The sequence below is a fragment of the Nicotiana sylvestris genome, chromosome 1, assembly GCF_000393655.2.
Source record: "Nicotiana sylvestris chromosome 1, ASM39365v2, whole genome shotgun sequence".
Classification (NCBI taxonomy): Eukaryota; Viridiplantae; Streptophyta; class Magnoliopsida; order Solanales; family Solanaceae; genus Nicotiana; species Nicotiana sylvestris.
The window spans coordinates 130,804,370-130,823,186 of record NC_091057.1 but is presented as its reverse complement, the minus strand read 5'-3'; the positions used below and the strand labels follow the sequence as shown (position 1 = coordinate 130,823,186).

At 36.5% G+C, this 18,817-nt stretch overlaps 1 protein-coding gene and 1 long non-coding RNA gene across 2 annotated transcripts; one reads left to right on the top strand and one right to left on the bottom strand.

The window, feature by feature from the left end:
- Positions 1-765: 765 nt before the first annotated feature.
- Positions 766-4,769, top strand: LOC104217162 (uncharacterized). The gene is made up of 2 exons (XR_708691.2): positions 766-858; positions 3,390-4,769. It is a non-coding gene; the product is annotated as an uncharacterized lncRNA (long non-coding RNA).
- A 1,002-nt stretch (positions 4,770-5,771) lies between these two features.
- Positions 5,772-18,148, bottom strand: LOC104217163 (pleiotropic drug resistance protein 3). The gene is made up of 25 exons (XM_009767322.2): positions 17,720-18,148; positions 15,973-16,385; positions 15,646-15,769; positions 15,072-15,157; positions 14,102-14,186; positions 13,475-13,634; positions 13,315-13,391; positions 13,073-13,126; positions 12,892-12,982; positions 12,467-12,768; positions 12,100-12,381; positions 11,637-11,950; positions 11,290-11,450; positions 11,099-11,202; positions 10,264-10,417; positions 10,037-10,177; positions 9,842-9,915; positions 9,403-9,735; positions 9,013-9,303; positions 7,943-8,026; positions 7,710-7,843; positions 7,363-7,590; positions 6,682-6,853; positions 6,297-6,551; positions 5,772-6,184 (listed from the first exon to the last, which is right to left on the bottom strand). The coding sequence occupies exons 2-25, from the start codon at positions 16,353-16,355 to the stop codon at positions 5,918-5,920; spliced, it is 4,356 nt and encodes a 1,451-aa protein (XP_009765624.1). The 5' UTR covers positions 16,356-16,385; positions 17,720-18,148; the 3' UTR covers positions 5,772-5,917.
- Positions 18,149-18,817: the final 669 nt, after the last annotated feature.

The window sequence follows — 18,817 nt, the reverse complement described above, 5'->3', positions numbered from 1 at the left end:
AACATCATTTCATGACAAGGGAGGGAAGGCGAGAGGATGTAGGTTAGCCAAAAATCTCTAAATAAATTACTAATAAATATTAATAATGAGTAACATTTAAGTAGTTAAGGAAGACTGAGATTTACATTGCCTTTTTTTTTCCCTCAATATAATGTGTTGGAACAGTTTCTCTCACTAATGTGTTCATTCATACCGCATAGATCTATGCTTGGTTCAAATTTTGGAACCTCCAAAGTAGCAATTTGGATGAAATTCCAAAAGCCTGCCTTACTTTTTCGACTATTCTTTGGAATCTACGTTAAATAAACTTTAAATGTTAAAACCTATTTAAGCAGTTTATAGATGACAAATAAGGCAATTAAAGAGGCTTTGGCGAATTTATCAAGCTGTCTACAAAGATAAATATTATACTTATCGTAACAAACTTATAGAATTATTCATATGCTTATAAATTAGACTTTTATCTACTTTACTATTTTAATTACTTAAATTCTCAAAGATGTATCCGCGGGAAACGGGGACAAATCCACTAGTCTTTTTATAATATAGGATATAGGAAGTACTAAGCCTACTAGCTTAAATGTTGTGTCAGCCTCAAAACTCACAAGTCCGTCCGGTAGCAGAATCCATTTCGTAAGTAGCATTTAAAACACATGACTTCTACAAGTCTTAATTAGCAAATGCGTTTTAAGTCGCATAAAACCATTTGTCCCATGGTAAATGCTATTGGTTTTACACTTCTACTCACACTTGTAATATAGTAGGGGAAAATGCAGTGTTCTAGTTACTTGATCCATTTCTCCGGCGAATTCCTTACTCCTGGGTGTGATTATCTTTCTGCAGCAGTGAAATCAAATTGTAAGTTTCCCATCTTTCTCTTAGACCCTAATCTCTTTCTCTGTTTTTTATTAGCAGAATGGAAATTGAGTTTGGTTACATGCATATAGAAATCCCTCAAACTCCCTTTTTGCATGATGATTGTAACTATCTAGTTGATCTGCATTTTTTTTTTTTTTTTGCGTCCATGTCATTAATATTATGGCTCCAAGTTGTGATTATTCTGAAACCCTTCGACCGAGAGAACCCTATCAGGCAACTGCTCACCTAAATTCCTTTATTCTTTAAACTTCAAAACTTTAGTGTGTTAAAACTGCTAATTTCAATACTTGGTTTCATCTAGGTGTCTAATGTTTTAGCTTCAACACATTCGTCTCTGAATGGAAAAGTTAATTAGCCATATAGCTGTAGGTAATCTGTATTCAAAACCTGAAAACCAGAGAAGTAAAGAAATAGTAGTTCAATAAAACAAAACATATAATAATTTCCGAGCCCACAAGTTATTTGTGTGTCCTTAAGGAATTTAATCCCCTCACTGTTATGGATTACTTCCTCCCATGATAGAACGGAAAAAAACTATTTTGTAATATTGGCAATCGAAATTAAAGAACTTTAACAAACGGAGCAAATCACACTTGACACTTTGTTTATTTGGAAAAATAATGCAACAATGTAGAAAAGATGGAAGAAGTTTCAGATTTTCCATGTCTGAAAATTGAGGCTAATCCTCTAAATTTATAGACAATGAAAGGGTGAGACGAAGAGTTGCAATTCAAAAGGTACCTCTTCCATTTCCCATTCACGAAACCTAACAATAGCTTTGCATGCACCTCTAGTGTTAATTTGATTGTTATTTTAAGGTTAACATAATGTTGACCAAATCCTTTCTTGGTTTACTGTTTACTAGAACTGGAGTTTCATTGCTAAGTTTTTCAGAAAAAATGTGTGCGTCGGTTGTTTCTGATCTTTGTAAAATAATGAAGTGATTCGAGCTAGTAATGATTGATACATGAATTAAAGAAGAGGGAACTATTCTATTTGCTTTAATTAGTATAGATGCAGTATGAGGACCAGAAGACTAAGGAAAGCAAAAGAAAGTCAATCCATGCAACTCAAAAGTTGAAGGAAAAACGATACTACAGAGAATTTAACCGAGAGCAACCAACTCAGTTAATCAAATGACGCCTTTTAGATAGCACTCTACATATTTGTTAAGAAGCCTTCTATTTCAAATAACAAGCTGTAAGCTGCTATTAATGGTGATTTTGTATGGCAGCTAGTAACTAAAACAAAAAGCATAAAAAAGAAATACTTGCCTTTTTTTTCTTTTGTCGTAATTGATAAACCTATATCCTGTTTTCTCTTTTTCATTTTCCCATGTTATGTCTTCCTTTGGACCATGGTTTCCACAACCGGCTCCATAATGAAAGTAAAAAGTAACGACAAATTGAGAAACAGCCTCCTAGGAATGAAGTAAGAGAAGCATAAATCTAGACATCATTATCAGACTTGATTGTCAAAGAAGGGTATTGAGTTCTGAGAAAGATAGTGAGAGATGACTATGTAGAGGCTCGTCTCAAATTTGATGATTGACTGTGGCCTTTTTTTTCAAAAATTTAAAGGAGAAAAAGATGAAGCCGGTTTAGTTGTTTAAAGGAACCTTTACTGGTTATTTAAGGGCAAACCCATAGAAGTAACTCATAAGAAGCGAACAAGTAATTTGTATGTCGCTGAAAGTTGAATAGTCAAAAAGCCGTAGAAAGGATAAAAGTGAATGCCAAGCTATAGATGCCTCTCTCTCTCTCTCTCTCTCTCTCTCTCTCTCTCTCTCTCTCGATCGATCGATCGACTAGGACTGAACTCATGCCTAGCACCTAGTTTAGTGAAAGCTACTTCGCTAAAAAGGTTTATCTATGTCTCTCTCTATGTGTGTGTACATAATAGAGATTTAATATTAAAAAGAAAAGAGATGTATATATTATGTAAGGTGCTCCATATCAAAAAACATATGTATTATGTAAGGTGTTTCTATGTATATAGATGATTGGGTTTCTTTTGTAGAGAGCCACATTTTGATGCAGTTTTGTCTAATTTTAATATCCTTCTTGTATAGAGGGGCTTTCCCCACCATTAATAAAATTATTTACCTCCCTGAAATCTTTTCCATCCTTTCTTCTCTGTCATAATCTTCACCTGCCAATGCCCCTTCTTGTATTCCTCAATTTTCCCTGGCTTTATTAGCAAAGCAGCATAGGATTACAATCTCATTAAGAACGTGCCTTCTTGTTTCTGACTGATTTTATTGATTTAAGTACTGGGTTCCATTCTCATATCATTCTTTGACACTGAATTTATGGATGCAAATGTTAGATGTTTTGTGTAATTCAGTCATAGCGTATCTGATTCATCCGGAAATGGTTGGAGCGGCTCAAACTCCCAACTTGTTAGTTGGAGGTGGAGGGTCTCTTCCACTAGATCAATCCTCTGTTTTCTTTTTTATTGGTCTATAAAAATTTCGTAACTCAATAATCTTATCATTGTCTACTTTGTAGGTCATGATACGTCAAAGCTTCACATGGGTTCCGTGTCTCTTGAGTTCGCTAGTTGGTTCAACTATTTCCACAAGCACTAAATATAATGTGACTAGTACGAGTTATGGAGCTTTTGAACGTTTCCCTGATTGTATCATCATCAGTGTCCTAAGTCGGATTCCCATAGATTGCATTATGAAAAGTCGAAGGGTCTGTCGGCTGTGGCAGGCTTTGATCTTATCACGTTAGTTTGCCACCTTACATCATGATAGGGAGAGGCTTTTCGTACAATATGACGAACTTGACTTTTTCGTGCTAGAGGAAAATGATAGTAAAGAGAAGGTGCTCGAGAAAGTAAGCCTCAAACCTGAACTTACAATGACGAAGTACCATCCTTGTCTTTTACATTCTTGTCAAGGATTACTTCTTTTCGGTGACCATGTTTTCCCTTCTACATATTTTGTTTTTAACCCCTTAACACAAGATGAAATAACCATAAGACACACTCGGTGCTGGCAGCATCTGTGGTTTTTATTTGTGTCCATTGACTAGGGAACTTAAGATTCTTTATGCAGAAGTACGAGTTATTAGCTGTCAATATTTAATCTACACTATCAGGAGTCAAACTTGGAGGAGAATTAGTTCACCTTCTTTGAATTCCATCCAGACTTATCTCTCTCCTGCAATTGTTAATGGTGCAATTCATTGGATTATGGATCGAGAATTTGGAGAGATCCCTCCTCACTCAATTGCAGTTTTGATGTTTAGATTGGATACAGAAGAATTCTCCCTCATGCCTCATCCTGGAACACAATGTAGTTCAAGACAATCACGTGAATGCGGAACACATGAAACCATGTCTCTCCTAGTGAAGGAAGAGTATTTGTCTTTCTGCCAATTGCATATTCATTAGAGTGCAATGGACATATGGATCTCGGAGGACTATGAGATGTGGGCATTGATCAGAAGCTACAGGGTTAATCTTAACTTTGATGTGGATGCTTTTCCTTGTCATTCACCTTCTTATTATTGCGGACCTGAGCTGAGGAGTTTGGGCATGGTACAGTTTTTAAAGCCTTCAAGCATTCAAGATGGTGAACTACTAGTGTGCTGTTCTCTGAGAGGGTTCTTTCTGTATAATTTGGATCTTAATATGGAGAATTGAAAGGCCACAAGGAAAAAGCTCTACATTAACCCCATTCAATTGTATTCCTTATACCAAGAGCCTCCGTCACATAGTCTAGCTCTCTTCCTTTTCATTTAGCAGTAGTCTCAGACTGTCATGCTTATTTCTTACTTGTGTTGGTAGTGTTGTGTATACTGTGCAGTTGACCTGAAGTCAGCCAAAGGGGAATCTCTCTCATCCATTATCTTATTTGTGAAAGCACTAAGTTGTTCTGACCATAGTTCCGTTAGTAGTGATTTTGTGCAATTTGTTAAGAACTTTATTCCCCAGTAATTTATCTGAGCAATTCAGTTGTTTAGATGATTGTAAATAATTGTTCATAGGCTACAGATTCATTTTCAGGCTATTAATTGATATGGGGTTGGACCTTGTCCCAACTCACTTTAAGTGCATACATGTATGATATGTAGATGCTTATGCTTAGCATTTAATGGTAGTGTAACTGTAATTTTGCTATTAACGGTAATGATAAAATCTTTGTTGCGGTTAGTTCCTACCAAGAATGCTTTACCTTCTCAACTTGTCACTACAGTTCAAGGGAATAGCTGAAACATAGCTGTTTGAGAAATGGTAAAAAGAAATGAAACTAATTTGCAGTACCAGAATTTCTGAATCTCTGTGAATGGGATTGCTTCAAACACTTGCGCGTTGTTGTTGGCCCAAGTGAAGTTTGTTTGATGATTGACAAAGGAATCCAAGCATGAACCAGGTCCATCCACAGTGTACACAGACACGGGCAGATTGAAGCATAAGGAATGCACGTGATTGAGACAAGATGAAGGGGTTTATGTAATTTAGCCAAATACTATGATGTTATGAATTATGTAAGAATTATTGAGCGACCCCTTAATTCCTATTCTATGCTTAGTGTTTTTGCCTGTATAAATATCAGGATTGCGAGTACATGTATCCGTCGACCAAAACAAGCAATTAATCACAGTAAAGGGTTTGGAATCAATCTTGTATAATATCAAATTTAAGATGGAATCATAATGTTTTACAATGGTAAAAAATTTAATTTACTGGCATAGGATGTTTACACCCAATATAGTTAAGTTAGCCAAAACCAAGATCTACTAGAAGTCCTGTTTTTAATATAAAAAGAAATTTTGAAAAAGAAAGTAAAGTCAAAATCAAATTCTGGCTTAAGTTTTTACCGTTTTGATATAATCTTTGTATGATAAACTTTAAACTCTCATCTACTCTTAGAAAAGACAGATTAGAAATTCATGCATCTTATCAGATCCCATACTTCTCTCCCTGGTATTATGAATATACCATAACCTTATTTTCCCCCAGTCTAATATACAAAAGTAACATGGAAACTATTTAATTTGAAACAAACAATGAATAAATTGCAATATCACCTCCTCTGGAAGTTCAACTTCCCAATGAAAAATGCAAATAGACTGGCAAAAACTAGGGGGTATGCAATCAAAACAACAGCTACAATAGGTAATTGATTGTGGTGAAAACCAAAATAGTCCCTAAGAAAGGCTGCTACTGATTTCTTTTCTCCAAACACATTAATCTCCGTATCTACATCTCCATATTGTGAAGTAAGCATCCCATTCAACGTCCAAGATGTAGGTGTTAGATAATAGAACCAGATCCACCATTTTGGGATTTGCTGCAATGCAGGGAAAAGAAACAAAATTTTAAATGTCACACACTGACAGAGGTAATTACAAAATAATCATTGATTTTTACATTCAAAGCGGCTTAAATTCTGAACCACTTACCGCCTTTGGCATCAAGAAGCCAGCAAAGAGGTTGAACATTGTGTAAAAGGATGATTGAAGAATTGCGGCTACTGGAAAGTTGGGCGTCATTGAAACAAGCATCATTCCCAAGTACGTGAAGTACAGCAACGTGCAAAACATCGAATAGAAGTACCAGAAAACCTTATAGGCTGACCAATAATATCCAATCATCGGATATGTTATGACAGTAAATGCAAGCGCTTGAGCTAAAAGATAAGGAATTTCAATTGCCACCTACAAAATCAAGGTAATCAACTCAACTAGGAAGCAGTGAACTGTTGAAGACAAGTGTAAGATTTGGTATTACTGAATCCCCAGTAACTTCAACAAGTCAACATGCCAATTTTGTAAGCCTTATATATACCTGTGCTAATGCATAAGCCCATGATGCATACATCCCAGCAAATCTTTCCCGGTATAGGACTGATCGCTCCGTGGTCACATATGGTAAAACAGAAGATGAATTATTTATGCCACAGAAGATTACTGCAGTGAACATAGCACCAAATACACTGAAGACGCTCTGCTGGTTATCTCTGTCAAAAAGGAGGGAGAGAAACAAAAAAAACAGTAAGAAATATAATTTAGCTTCATATATATATATATATATATATATATATATAAAGTGACTCTATTTTAGTTGACGTAACCAAGTCCATTATCATTGGAGAGAGATCGTCACATTATTTAAACAGAAATTCAGTTCTGCATCAACCTTCACACACCAAAAATGGAACTCCAGAGTTCTGTTTCAGCTGTGTGGGTGATGTCAACAAAGATAAAACTAAGCCAAAATGTTGAATGTTAACAAACTTAACAGGAAAGGATATCTGAGCGGAAAATATAGGATCAGACGACCTAATTCCTTTTTCAACTGTCTCATGCCAACCACTTTAAGCATCACTTTTGAGATAAATATGTTACTTAGAAGTCGCCAAGAAATTTCCATGAGGATGTATAAAGTTTTTAAGTAGCATGGTATAGTGAAGCATGTTGTCGATAAGTTAACTGAAGCTTTGGTCTAACAGTGTTTTTGTCATCTTACAGTTTCTTTCCCTTATCCCAAAAGAGCAATCCAAAAACAAGGGAAGCAAAAAGCATGTGCAGAGAGCGCATTAAATTGTATGAAGGACTCCTCCAATAGGACCAGTATTGTTTCCAGAAGCAAGTCTTGAATTGTCCCCAGCCATTCTGTGAAAACCGGGTGGGGAAATGCAAATCCTTTGAACCAGCTGGTGGGAAACTCAGCTTCTTTACAAGCTCATCGTTATTTCTACAAAAAGCGTAAACCAAAGAGGAATCATGCATACTGTGCTTTTGAGTTTTAAGTGATACAATGTGTAAGATGCATTATAGAAATGATGCTAGATGAGGTGAATAGCTATGACTAACTTGTGTAGAGCAGAATTCTTATAGACTTCAGCGAAGTCTATGGTAATCTCAGCTTCGCTAGATGTTGATGTAACCTCTAGCATCCATGTTGCTGGGTTGTAGTTGTTCTTTATTTTTGGGACACCAGAGATACCCTGTCAAATGAGAAAAACAAACAGCAGTCTCAGCTACTATGCAAAGAAGCTTTTGTTACTAGCTTGCTGCAACATTAATAAAATAGGAAACTAGTGCACCTCAAAATATTCAATCATTTTACAAGAATTTCGACCGAGGTGTCCCCAGTAGATCATGCGCCCACCAGTTTTCAACAGAATCAGCTGCAAAAGAGCACAATAAAAACAAATAACTTTTTGATGATATCCATGAAGGATACATAGTTAGACAAGCTGAAAGATATTTCTAAGTAGATGTAGACAAATGGAGGTCGCAAATTTCCACGGCAATCTGAAGGAGAAAACAAGAGCATACTGTAACTTCTAGTACCCAAGGGCGTGTCTTAGTGGTCAATGAAATGGGTTGAGAACCATAAGGTCGAGTTCAAATTCCAGCAGAGGCAAAAACACTAGGTGATTTCTTCCCATCTCTTGGACAGAGTTACCTGCCTGATACATGTTGTTGGTGGGAGGTAGCAAGTATACCATGGAATTAGTTGAGGTGCGTAAAAGTTGGCCAGGACACCACGGTTATAAAAAAGAACATTGTAAGATCTATGATTAATCATCCTACTTCTAAGTAGATGTCTTTGCTTTTACTACAAATGGAGGTCGCAAATTTCACGGCAACGTGAAGAAGAAATCAAGAGACATACTGTAAGATCTATGTTTAATCATCTTTAAATGTGGGAAACAACAGAGATAAATGATCTAAGGCCTTCATGTGACGACACTTCTCCTATTCATTTGTAAGGAACTAGATATTATTAAATAGTCATTCGGAAGGTCTCATTAGTCACCGTTTAAATGGCTTCCAGGACAACTTCCCCAGGCACTGATACACATAATTTGAGATACTACCCAAGAATTCTAAAATGCTATATATATATCAAGCAACATGACATTAGGCTCTGCGAGTAATCTGACTGAAGCCTACGAATATATAACCGACCTTAAAACCTTGAAATTGCTGTTCAAGCAGCATTTGTTGATTGTGCTCAGTGCACAAATTGGAAAGTATTCTCCACCCAACCATGGACCATTAAGTACATGCACAATTAAATGCAATCACAGTGTTTGCATACTGGAAAGTCATTCAAACTCCACTTCAATCTGCATTACTAAGCATTTACTCCTTATATACATCTTACCTCGTCAAATGCTTCAAATATGTCAATGCTTGGTTGGTGGATGGTGCAAACTATTGTTCTTCCTGTATCAGCAACATTTTTCACAGCGCGCATGACAATTGCAGCTGATCTTGCATCCAACCCTGTTGTGGGTTCATCCATGAAGATAATTGAGGGATTTGCAACAAGCTCCACAGCAATTGTAAGCCGTTTACGTTGTTCAGTTGAAAGCCCACTAACACCCGGCATGCCAACCAACATGTCTTTTATTCCATCTAGCTCAATGGTCTCAAGGACTTCTTTCACAAACTCCTGGAGATGTGCCAAAGCAGTTCAAATATAGATATAGCCAGAAAGAATGGTGTTCATGAAAGAAATAATAATTCAAACTCTATGTTAATAAGTTCGTACATATTTCGTTTTGGAGTCAATCTGAGGATGAAGTCGTAGCCAGGCAGAAAATATAACTGATTCTTCTACAGTTATCTGAGGAGAATGTATATCTGTCTGCTCACAGTAACCTGAAACTCTAGCGAATGTCTCTTGAACTTTAGGATATCCACCAATTTTTATTTCTCCTTCAACATAACCACTTGTTTTTCTACCAGCAAGAACATCAAGGAGGGTCGTTTTTCCAGCACCACTGACACCCATAAGGGCTGTAAGGATACCGGGTCTAAGTGCGCCAGTAATATCCGAAAGAAGTTGGAGCCTATTTTGAGTGAAACCGAGCTCCTTCATTGTCTGACATGGACATAAAACCACAACTTCAGCTACTGGAACTCAGCTTAAACAGCTCTAAGTTATCCAAAAATGATCTAATACTAAATGAGATAGATTTAGAAGATACCACAGGAGTGTCAACATAGTACTGAACATCTTGAAACACGAGAGATAGGGGTTCGAAAGGTAGAACCATTCTTCCTGGAAAACAACAGAAGAAATCATTTTTGAAGAGCAAGGAAGCAACTATAGAATGATGAGAAAGATGGTAAAAAGCAAGATTTCTCAGCCAATTATTCGTGCAATAGAATAAGAGGGTAACCTGCTCTTTCATGAGAATGCATTGTGGTGCTAGGAATTGTGGCCTTGGAACTATCAGCTGCATCAGTTCTATCACAAGAGTCGCTACTTCCTTCTATTTGGGAGTACTTATCCGTTGATATAATGGCGCGAGAACCAGGAGCTGCATCACATTTTCAAGAAAACCAGCACGTAAATTACAAAATCTATTGTGCAGATTCTTTAAGTACAAAATATAGATGAACGTACCTTTTAAGAAAGTTAAGGCCAAGGTGAAACCGATGTTGAATAGTATTGTAAAGCCAAATAAAGCACAAACTGATATCCAATAAAAATATCCATCAAAGTTAAACCCACGGCTTTCAAGGACTCCATTCCCTATACTTGTGTTTGCTGGTAGCGTCTGTTTAAAAATGAAGCATGTGATACTGAGTATTGACTATAATATGTACAACTAAATTTAAAATCTGCATAAAACATCTAATGAGACTGCTAGGTTATAAATTTGGAGTTATTCTCATCATGCAGAATTTTATTGCATATTTCAGAGGTTACCTATAGTTGAAACTGTCTTACCCTAGCTGGAGAGAAAAATCAGCTATTGCTACTGAGTGCCTATGAAGTGCTTGAATGGATTTGTTACAACAGGAATACAAAAGAACATTAAGCGCTTGGGTCCAAGGTAGCCTTTAGATTACTGTTTCTTGTCAAGGAAAAAATTAGTAACGCTTTATAAGATGTGATTTGTTATGTATATGATGAACATTGCATATTCAAGTGTTTCTGGAATCAAAGAGACAATTTATGCTTTGCGTGTTACAAATTTGGGTTTAATGACTACCGACATGAATAGAATCTTCCCTAGACAGTTTCATTCTTTCAGATAACAAAAAAGAACTGACAAATGACAACACTTTATCATTATCTTAAACAGATGATCACTTTATTCTCGGAGCGTAATTTCAGGACAGAAGATGGAAAAACAACCACCAATATTGTTTTCATTTTCTTATACATATGCCTTAGAAAATACTTTTCAGTACTGCATATTTAGAGAGAAAATATTTGAGCTATTGACTCTCACCTTTTGCCATCTTGGCGCAAGAAATTCATTAACAGCAAGACCTATCTCACCATATGACAGCGGAGAAATCCAGAATCCCCATTTCAGCCAAATGGGCATTGAAGCTGTAGTCAAATACCAGTAGTTTAGTTCTGCTACTCACCCTCACATGAGCATCATATCAAAATGAACAAAGAAGTAGGAATGCTTACGTCTTGGTATTATGAATCCGCTGAAACATAAGACAAATAAGATTGATAAACTACCAGCAACTGTAGAAGCAACGATAGTCCGGCAGACAGATGCCAAGAAACGGAACATGGAGATTGATGTCATGTGCACGGCAAATAATAGAAGTAATTGCCGGAAGAACCTGTAAGTGACAGAATAGTCACGAAAATGCATGAAATTATTCAAATCATTCTTTAAATACAACTGGAATTAGCGAAGTGCAAGCTGCTGAGTGGAAGCCTACTGGAGATAGTGATATAACTAACAAAAAAATTTAGTTGAAGGAACAGAAGCAAGAAAGTAGAAGATATTTACATGTAGCACTCACCTTCCAGCCTCAGGGGTGAAACCAATGACATAATAGGTCATAGATACCCAAATGACAGATTCTAATAGAGAAAGAGGAATCTTGAGAATTGTAGCAGGAATTGCATATGCCCATGCTGGGTAAAAGCATAACTCGCTCTGTTTATAGAAAACTGCAAGTCTTGTTATTGTCATGGACAGCTCAGGGAATCCATCCACAAGAAGAATGATGAGAGCATAAAACAGAGCTCCCAAATAATAATTTGCATGTACAAGATCAGTATCCATCCGAGTTCTAAAAAATACAGTCATAGTGATGGATGCAATAATGGCGAGCTGCATAGTAGAAGCATAGATTGCAATAAGTTGTGATAAATCTAAAGAAGGAAAATGTGACTTCTATCTTTGCTTCGGATAAAGCGAATGAGTAGAGAATGTTTTGTAACTTGGAGTATCATCATAAAAAGACAAAACAGATCACTTACCTGAACAGTTTTGAATATGTAGATGAAAGAATTCCTTTTCATGAGAAGGAATTCTCTTGACATACAAGCTCGAAAGAGTTCCCATTTAGGAAGTGAATAGTCACGAAAGGTTATAGAGTTTCTATGACTCCTGGAGTTATCATATGGAACAGAAAGTTCTTCATTCAGCTTTTTCCTGTAAGGAGATCCCTTAAATTTTCTGGATAGCATATCAACTGATACAAATTTATACGTTTCTTTAGTTCCATGCCAGTACTGTGCTTGATCTTTTTTCGATGTAACCTGAAAACAATGAACAGATTTGGTGAACTTCTAATTGACAGAGAAAAATATAAGGGCCATTTAACAACAGCTGCTATGGACTTGCCTCCTGGAGGAAGTCAGCCACCCCTTTCCTTTCAGGACATTTGAACCCACAGCTTTCAAAAAATTCTAAAGCAGAATTTCTTGGCCCATGGTAAAGAATTTTTCCTTCGGCCATCAGGATTATATCATCAAACAGATCAAAGGTCTCTGGTGCTGGTTGAAGAAGCGACACAAGTATAGTTGCATCTGTAATATGTGCCAGCTGCTGAAGGCAAGCAACAATCTGGTATGTAGTCGAGCTATCTAAGCCATTTGATATTTCATCCATAAACAATGCTTTTGTGGGGCCAACAATCAGCTCGCCTGCGTCACACAAATAGTTGGTTCCTTTATACTTGTTTTGCAAATGGTATCAAGTTCATTAACCAACTTAATGGAAATACAACTGACAGCTTTGTTACAAAGCAGATCGTGGTTTAAAATTACCTGTTGTCAGTCTTTTCTTTTGACCACCCGAGATACCTCTTCTCATGGCATCACCAACCAATGTGTCAGCACAAATATCAAGTCCAAGAATCTGAACACAGTGACAAGAATGTGGCAATCATTAACTTCTATTCCGATTGTTAACAAAGGATTAAGAAAGAGGGTACTTCAATAAAGTTACCTTCAGAATATAATCTGTCTGAAGGTTTTTCTTTTGTCCTTCAATAGAAATCGCCTATATGATGAAATTTGATTTAGAAGGTTAAAATCAATTACAACATTGATTGCAGAGGAATGCAAAAATGATTTTCCAGGCATTTTACTTGAACAAATAAGCAGGAAGCACACTGTGTCCAATAGATACATCAAGCAATCCTTATAGCTCAACAAAGATGAAATGAAAACAATTGATGTTAAAACTACCTTCATGTAAGTGTCTATATCTGGATCAGGAACAACTCCTGCTTCTTTCTCCCTTCTGCTTAGGTCAGTCATAATCTCTTCAAAAGGAAAGGCATAGCTTTAGAAACAGTGCTGGAACATTCATCTCTGCAGTTTATCTTTTATGTGCAGAAAGGCATACCTGCTCTGCTTCCTACTCCTTGAAAACGAGATGAATAATCTAGTGTTTCTCTAACAGTCATTTCAGGGATGTGTAGATCATTTTGGCTTACATATGCAGAAGTTTTCTGTGGGACAAACTCTTCCAATTTATAACCATTGTAAGAAATCTCCCCAGAAACCTGTTAGACATGGCCAGAAGCAGACACATAAGATCGACATTAGCTCCATATATTCTGAACTCCATCCATACCATGAATTCTACATCACTCTTGTTCAAGTGAAGGTGCAAAAATTAGTGCAATTGTTCAATAGTTTCTTCTTGGAGGAGGGGTTGGTGAAGTCAATAAAGCTTCTGCTCTCTTGGTGAAATGGGAGAAAGATAGCAATTAAGTGTTCCCTAGCTGAGATCTTAAAGATATAAAGGAACTAAAAGTGGCTAAGAAGAACCAGGAAATCACTAATAAAACAATTCCTACAAAAGAAGACCTATTAATTCTCATCCAGTATGTTGTAGATCAAAGTAGTTGCTTCATATCAGCTGACGGGTTATTTTAAGAAAGTATTCCTATATTTTTCTCTTGCCGACATTAAAACAAAAACAACTTTAATCTTTTCTGACATTAAGAGCAAAACAACTTGAAGAGACCTTAAGAGATTTGTCCAGGTTTCCTGAAAGTGCTTTCAGTAGTGATGTTTTGCCGCATCCAGGAGGTCCAAGCAATAGAGTCATTCTGTAAAAATAGCAAATGTCTTAAGTAAATTCTAAGTGTCCGGTTCAAAAACTCACATTTTAAAACAATGACTTCAAAATGAAGAACTAACTGTCCATATCAGAACATGCTGGAGGAAGAAACTACTAAAAGGTAGACTGAAATTAGCAGTAAAAAGTAAGCTGCACCAAGCTTCACATCACAAGATTATCGCGAATGCAAGACCAGTTCTGACACTTGACCCAAATAAAAATCACTTCACAACAAATGTACCTCAAAAGAACCTCTTGCAAGTTTATGCATATGATAATGTAATCACTAACTAATCACTTGCATCAATGCTAGTCAACTAATTTTCTGCAGAACAATACTATGCGACAAGTATATTATTCATCTCTCAGTTGCAACTATCAAATTGATTGAGAACATTAATCAACCAAACGGCCCAGTGTCTGGAGGTTTGTACTGCGTACACAATGCACATTATGTTCCCAAGGTAAATACACGATTGAGGGGCCGAATGCTTTTTTGGTTCACATAACCGGTTCTCTTACGTGCTGTCAAAACATGGCCATTACTGAATAGGGCTATGTAAAATATCAAGCAACAAATAAAAACAAGGATGACTAGTTCACAAGCATTTTCACCAAAAACCGAGCTTAATACAACCAACACAGATTCTGCTGTTGTTATTCTTGTTCAATCAACGAGCAAGGATTGATGAGACACTAACTGCACCAGATATGAGATGAGAATTACTGGCAGTGTAATAACAATGACCAGAAAAAGGTCTGTCTCCTGCAAGTCGGAAACTAGAAATCCAAGTTGTTGGCGTACTTATAGTGAGCTACATTGGCATAACTATTTAAAGTGAGCATATGCGATGGAGAAGCTTCGGCGACATACCGTCCAGGTTTTATTACACCACTGACATCATTAAGGATTTTAATCTTGGCCAGTTCTGACTGTAGACCTGGAAGCCTAGCAAGGTTCTGTTGAACAAATTGAATCACTAGATTTAGAAACCTGTAGAATCACAAGTAGCAAAATAGAATAACCTAATGCTGGAGCTTGCACCTTATGCTATACATTTAACATGTGAGCTCTGAAACCAGGATCACTATGAAGATGCTCATCAATTCTCTCTTACTTTTACTAACAGAATTGGTTGCAATGCATCAGAAAAATAACATATTGTTGTCACATATACGTAAAATGACCTAATGGAAAATATTATTAAAATTAGATAACCCGAATATCGAACCGGACATATTAGCACAAGAAAGATTCCACTATTTCCAGCTAATGATGGTTCAATTAATCACGTCTTCTCCTAGTTGAAGTCCTAATAAATGCCTCCTGATTATCAATTTTTAAATCCAGCATTAAGCAGCTGCTACTTTAGTTTGAACTAGCACACATGTAAGAGATCAAATTGATGAAAATATAAACGGTGCTCAATCAAATGGAAAAAACTTACCATCGTTATGCTTTTGAGAGAATTCCAAAGAGTAGGGAGAGGCTTTCCATGAACTAGCTCACATTCTGCTTCAATGGTTAAATTTTTATATCTCACTTCCACTGTAGGCAATTCTACACCAACTCTACAAGAGTCAAAACATTTTCAGTTCGTTGAATTAAGTCTAACAGATAAACCTTTGATAATATGAGAAGACAAACTATGAGACATACAAATAATGATATTCATAAATTAGCATTATCAATCACCAAAAAGATGGCAATTCGAAAGCAAGAGCAATGACCTTTCGTTGTATTTTACAGCCAAGGTATGTAACAGAAATCTTACTTGTCAATTCTCTTTCTGATTTTGTGCAACAATTGAAGGTTGTCATGTTCAATGTGCTTAATCATCTTTTCAATGAAAACATGCCTTTCTAGAGCTCCGAGTTTGGTAACATCAGTTACTCTTTTCCTCTTAACATTGGCGTCGCTGCCATTGATTTCAAAGACAGATGATCTCAACCTATCAAATGTTGGCAGTCTCTCAATTGCTGCCCAGGCCAACATGTTCTCCTCATCTACAGCATCGTCCTTCTGAGAAGCACTTAAGGCTGAATTGCTCCTGAAACTCGAAGACTGGCCCCTGAATGATGATCTCAAGCTTCTTCCAATCTCTGCGAGATCCATTCTAAATGATTCTATTTCATCTGGACCAACCAGCTGAGCCATTTTTGATGTAAAATATTTTCAGCTCCAAACCTGTATTTATAGGCAGAAAATAAGAAGGGGTGCACCATGTATGTCTAACATAAAATATTCTTGCTTGCTTGAACAGCTAAATTTAGACCGTAACATAGATGAGGTAAGGAAATACATCATTCATTTTTTTATGAATAAAGGCATTCTTGCTTTCTTTATATAGATAACGTAAATTAAAGAGACATACCTAGAGAATAAACAGATGTTTACAGTTGATAATCAATTAAATAAGGCTTGTTTATGGAGAATAACAAAAGAAAAATCTTTGAATAAACAAAAGAGTGCTGCACATTTCTCTAACTCCTCAAGGGACAGAGTCAGTTGACTTTCCTAGGAGGACAAAAAAGAAATGATTATTCTAAGGTTCTGACATGCAAGTTCATAAGTTCCAAAGTTCAAAGACTTCAACTAGGAGGGTCCTCCTTTATCTATAATAGAGCTCCATTATAGCTCGGTCATGCGCATTACTGCTTTGTTGGCACAAAGGGACAAGAAACAAAACTTCATATTGTTTATAGCAGATATTAAAATATTCTAACTATTCTTTGTAGTTGGCGGGAGGTGGGTGGGTGAGTGTGAGTTCTGTATGTGAACTCTTGTAAAGGCGTGAGACATCCCAGCTAAATAGAAGGTTCCCAGGAAGATGAATATTACAGTAATACAACACAGCAAAACTATTATGTATGAACATTTATCAGCGAAAGAACAGTCAACTAATAATCTAAGTAAGGCCTCAATTGCACTAGTTGCCATCTGCATAATTAATCATCGGTATTTGCTCTATTGGTCCAATTCATTCCAATACTAAGGATGGGTAGAACTAGACGTACCTAAATATCATAATTATTCATCAACTTACATGCCTAGAGCTAGAATAAAGAATGGCTCAAATGGTCCCATAAGTTTATGGGTTGGACTATTTTAGGCCTTCAAATTTGTTACTGAACATTACAAGTCCTTTAAGTTTGCAATTTCTTTTCTAAATCACTGGTTTTAGCAGAGAGAAAACAATGTTTAACATCAGACCAAGGAAAATTCTAGCTTTCTTCTCCCAGGTTTTCAACTTCTTACTAAATTCCCGGAAAATATATTAATTGAAATTCCCAGAACATAAATTAGACCCAAAAAAAAGCTCAAAACTTTGGCTTGATATATTCACATGGCAGCCGTAAGCCATGTGGGTAGAAGAATTCATCTTCGGTGAACTAGGTCACATTCTCTTTGATAACTGAATCTATATTGACCCTCCGCAAATTTTGATTAGTTCCATAGCCAATCAAATCGTATAAGAAGGCACCATTTTAAGTAGTACTAGTAGACATTTGGGGTCTTACACCAACTTGGGAGAAGAAATTCTCCATCTTCATTATTGTATCATTGCTCTCCACTTTAGCTGTAGTCAGACGAAATAGGGTAAGCTACGTACACCAAACTCTCCAGGATATTCCGATATTTGCGTCGGTAACTTTCTCTACGGAGCTGCAAATCATGTGATACCAACACGAATCATAAGGGAAACAAGATAGGGGATTTTCCTGATGCGAATTGTAAATATGGAGCTTTCTTGAGCTCGTGATGAAGGAGCATTGAGTTTTTCCATCCTTTTTTCCCTTTGTCTTTTACTGATGCTTCAATCAGCAAATTAGTGCTGAATCCATTAGACTTATCTACTTTTATACGCTCTTCTGTTCTTTTCAATCAGCAAATTAGTGCTGAATCCATTAGACTTATCTAGTTTTATATACGCACTTCTGTTCTTAAAAGAGATTTGTGACAGACGGATGGTCTGAAGTTTCAAATTTCACGACTAAATTTTAAAAGCAAAATACTTTCAACCACCCTAAACAAGGCTGTATTCTGGCCGGGGCCGGGGCCTAAATGGGCTAAACGGTCCCGGCCAAATGGTCCCGAATTTTGGCTGTCTCGGGCCTAACGGTCCAAATTAGGGAACCGGTCCACTGTGGGCCTAAGCCCATATGGTCCCGAGCTAAATGGGCCGGACCCACGGGCCTAAACAGGCTTTTTTGTTCCGAATTATTTTTTTTGAATTTTTTTTATCTAAGACAATTTCCTGCATACTATATATATATATATATATATATATATATATATATATATATTAGGAAGCGATGTAGACGTATTAGTCTGATTCCAATACGTTCTTCTATTAACACATCTTGAGGGGTAGGCCGTGAATAATAGTAAGTTTGGCAGCGTACCTACTAAACCCTTGAGTTTATTAAACTCTGACCACGTCTCATTTTTATAATCAGAAACAATCTCAATTTTATCAGCAAAATTCTGTGATAAATCAATTGGTCTAACATTTAAACCAGAAAGCTTTTTATCAAAGAGTTGTGCTAAGTCATCAAGAGATTTAAATTTAAAATCATTATATATATATATATATATATATATATATATATATATAT

What these genes read in the sequence shown, in the direction of transcription:
- LOC104217163 (XM_009767322.2), bottom strand. Translation starts at nt 16,355, where the DNA reads ATGGCTCAGCTGGTTGGTCCAGATGAAATAGAATCATTTAGAATGGAT. An exon ending in ATATAGACACTTACATGAAG is followed by an intron (nt 13,127 to 13,314) that starts GTAGTTTTAACA and finishes TTCATCATATAG; the next exon opens with GCGATTTCTATTGAAGGACA. An exon ending in AAAGAAAAGACTGACAACAG is followed by an intron (nt 12,769 to 12,891) that starts GTAATTTTAAAC and finishes TGTGTGACGCAG; the next exon opens with GCGAGCTGATTGTTGGCCCC.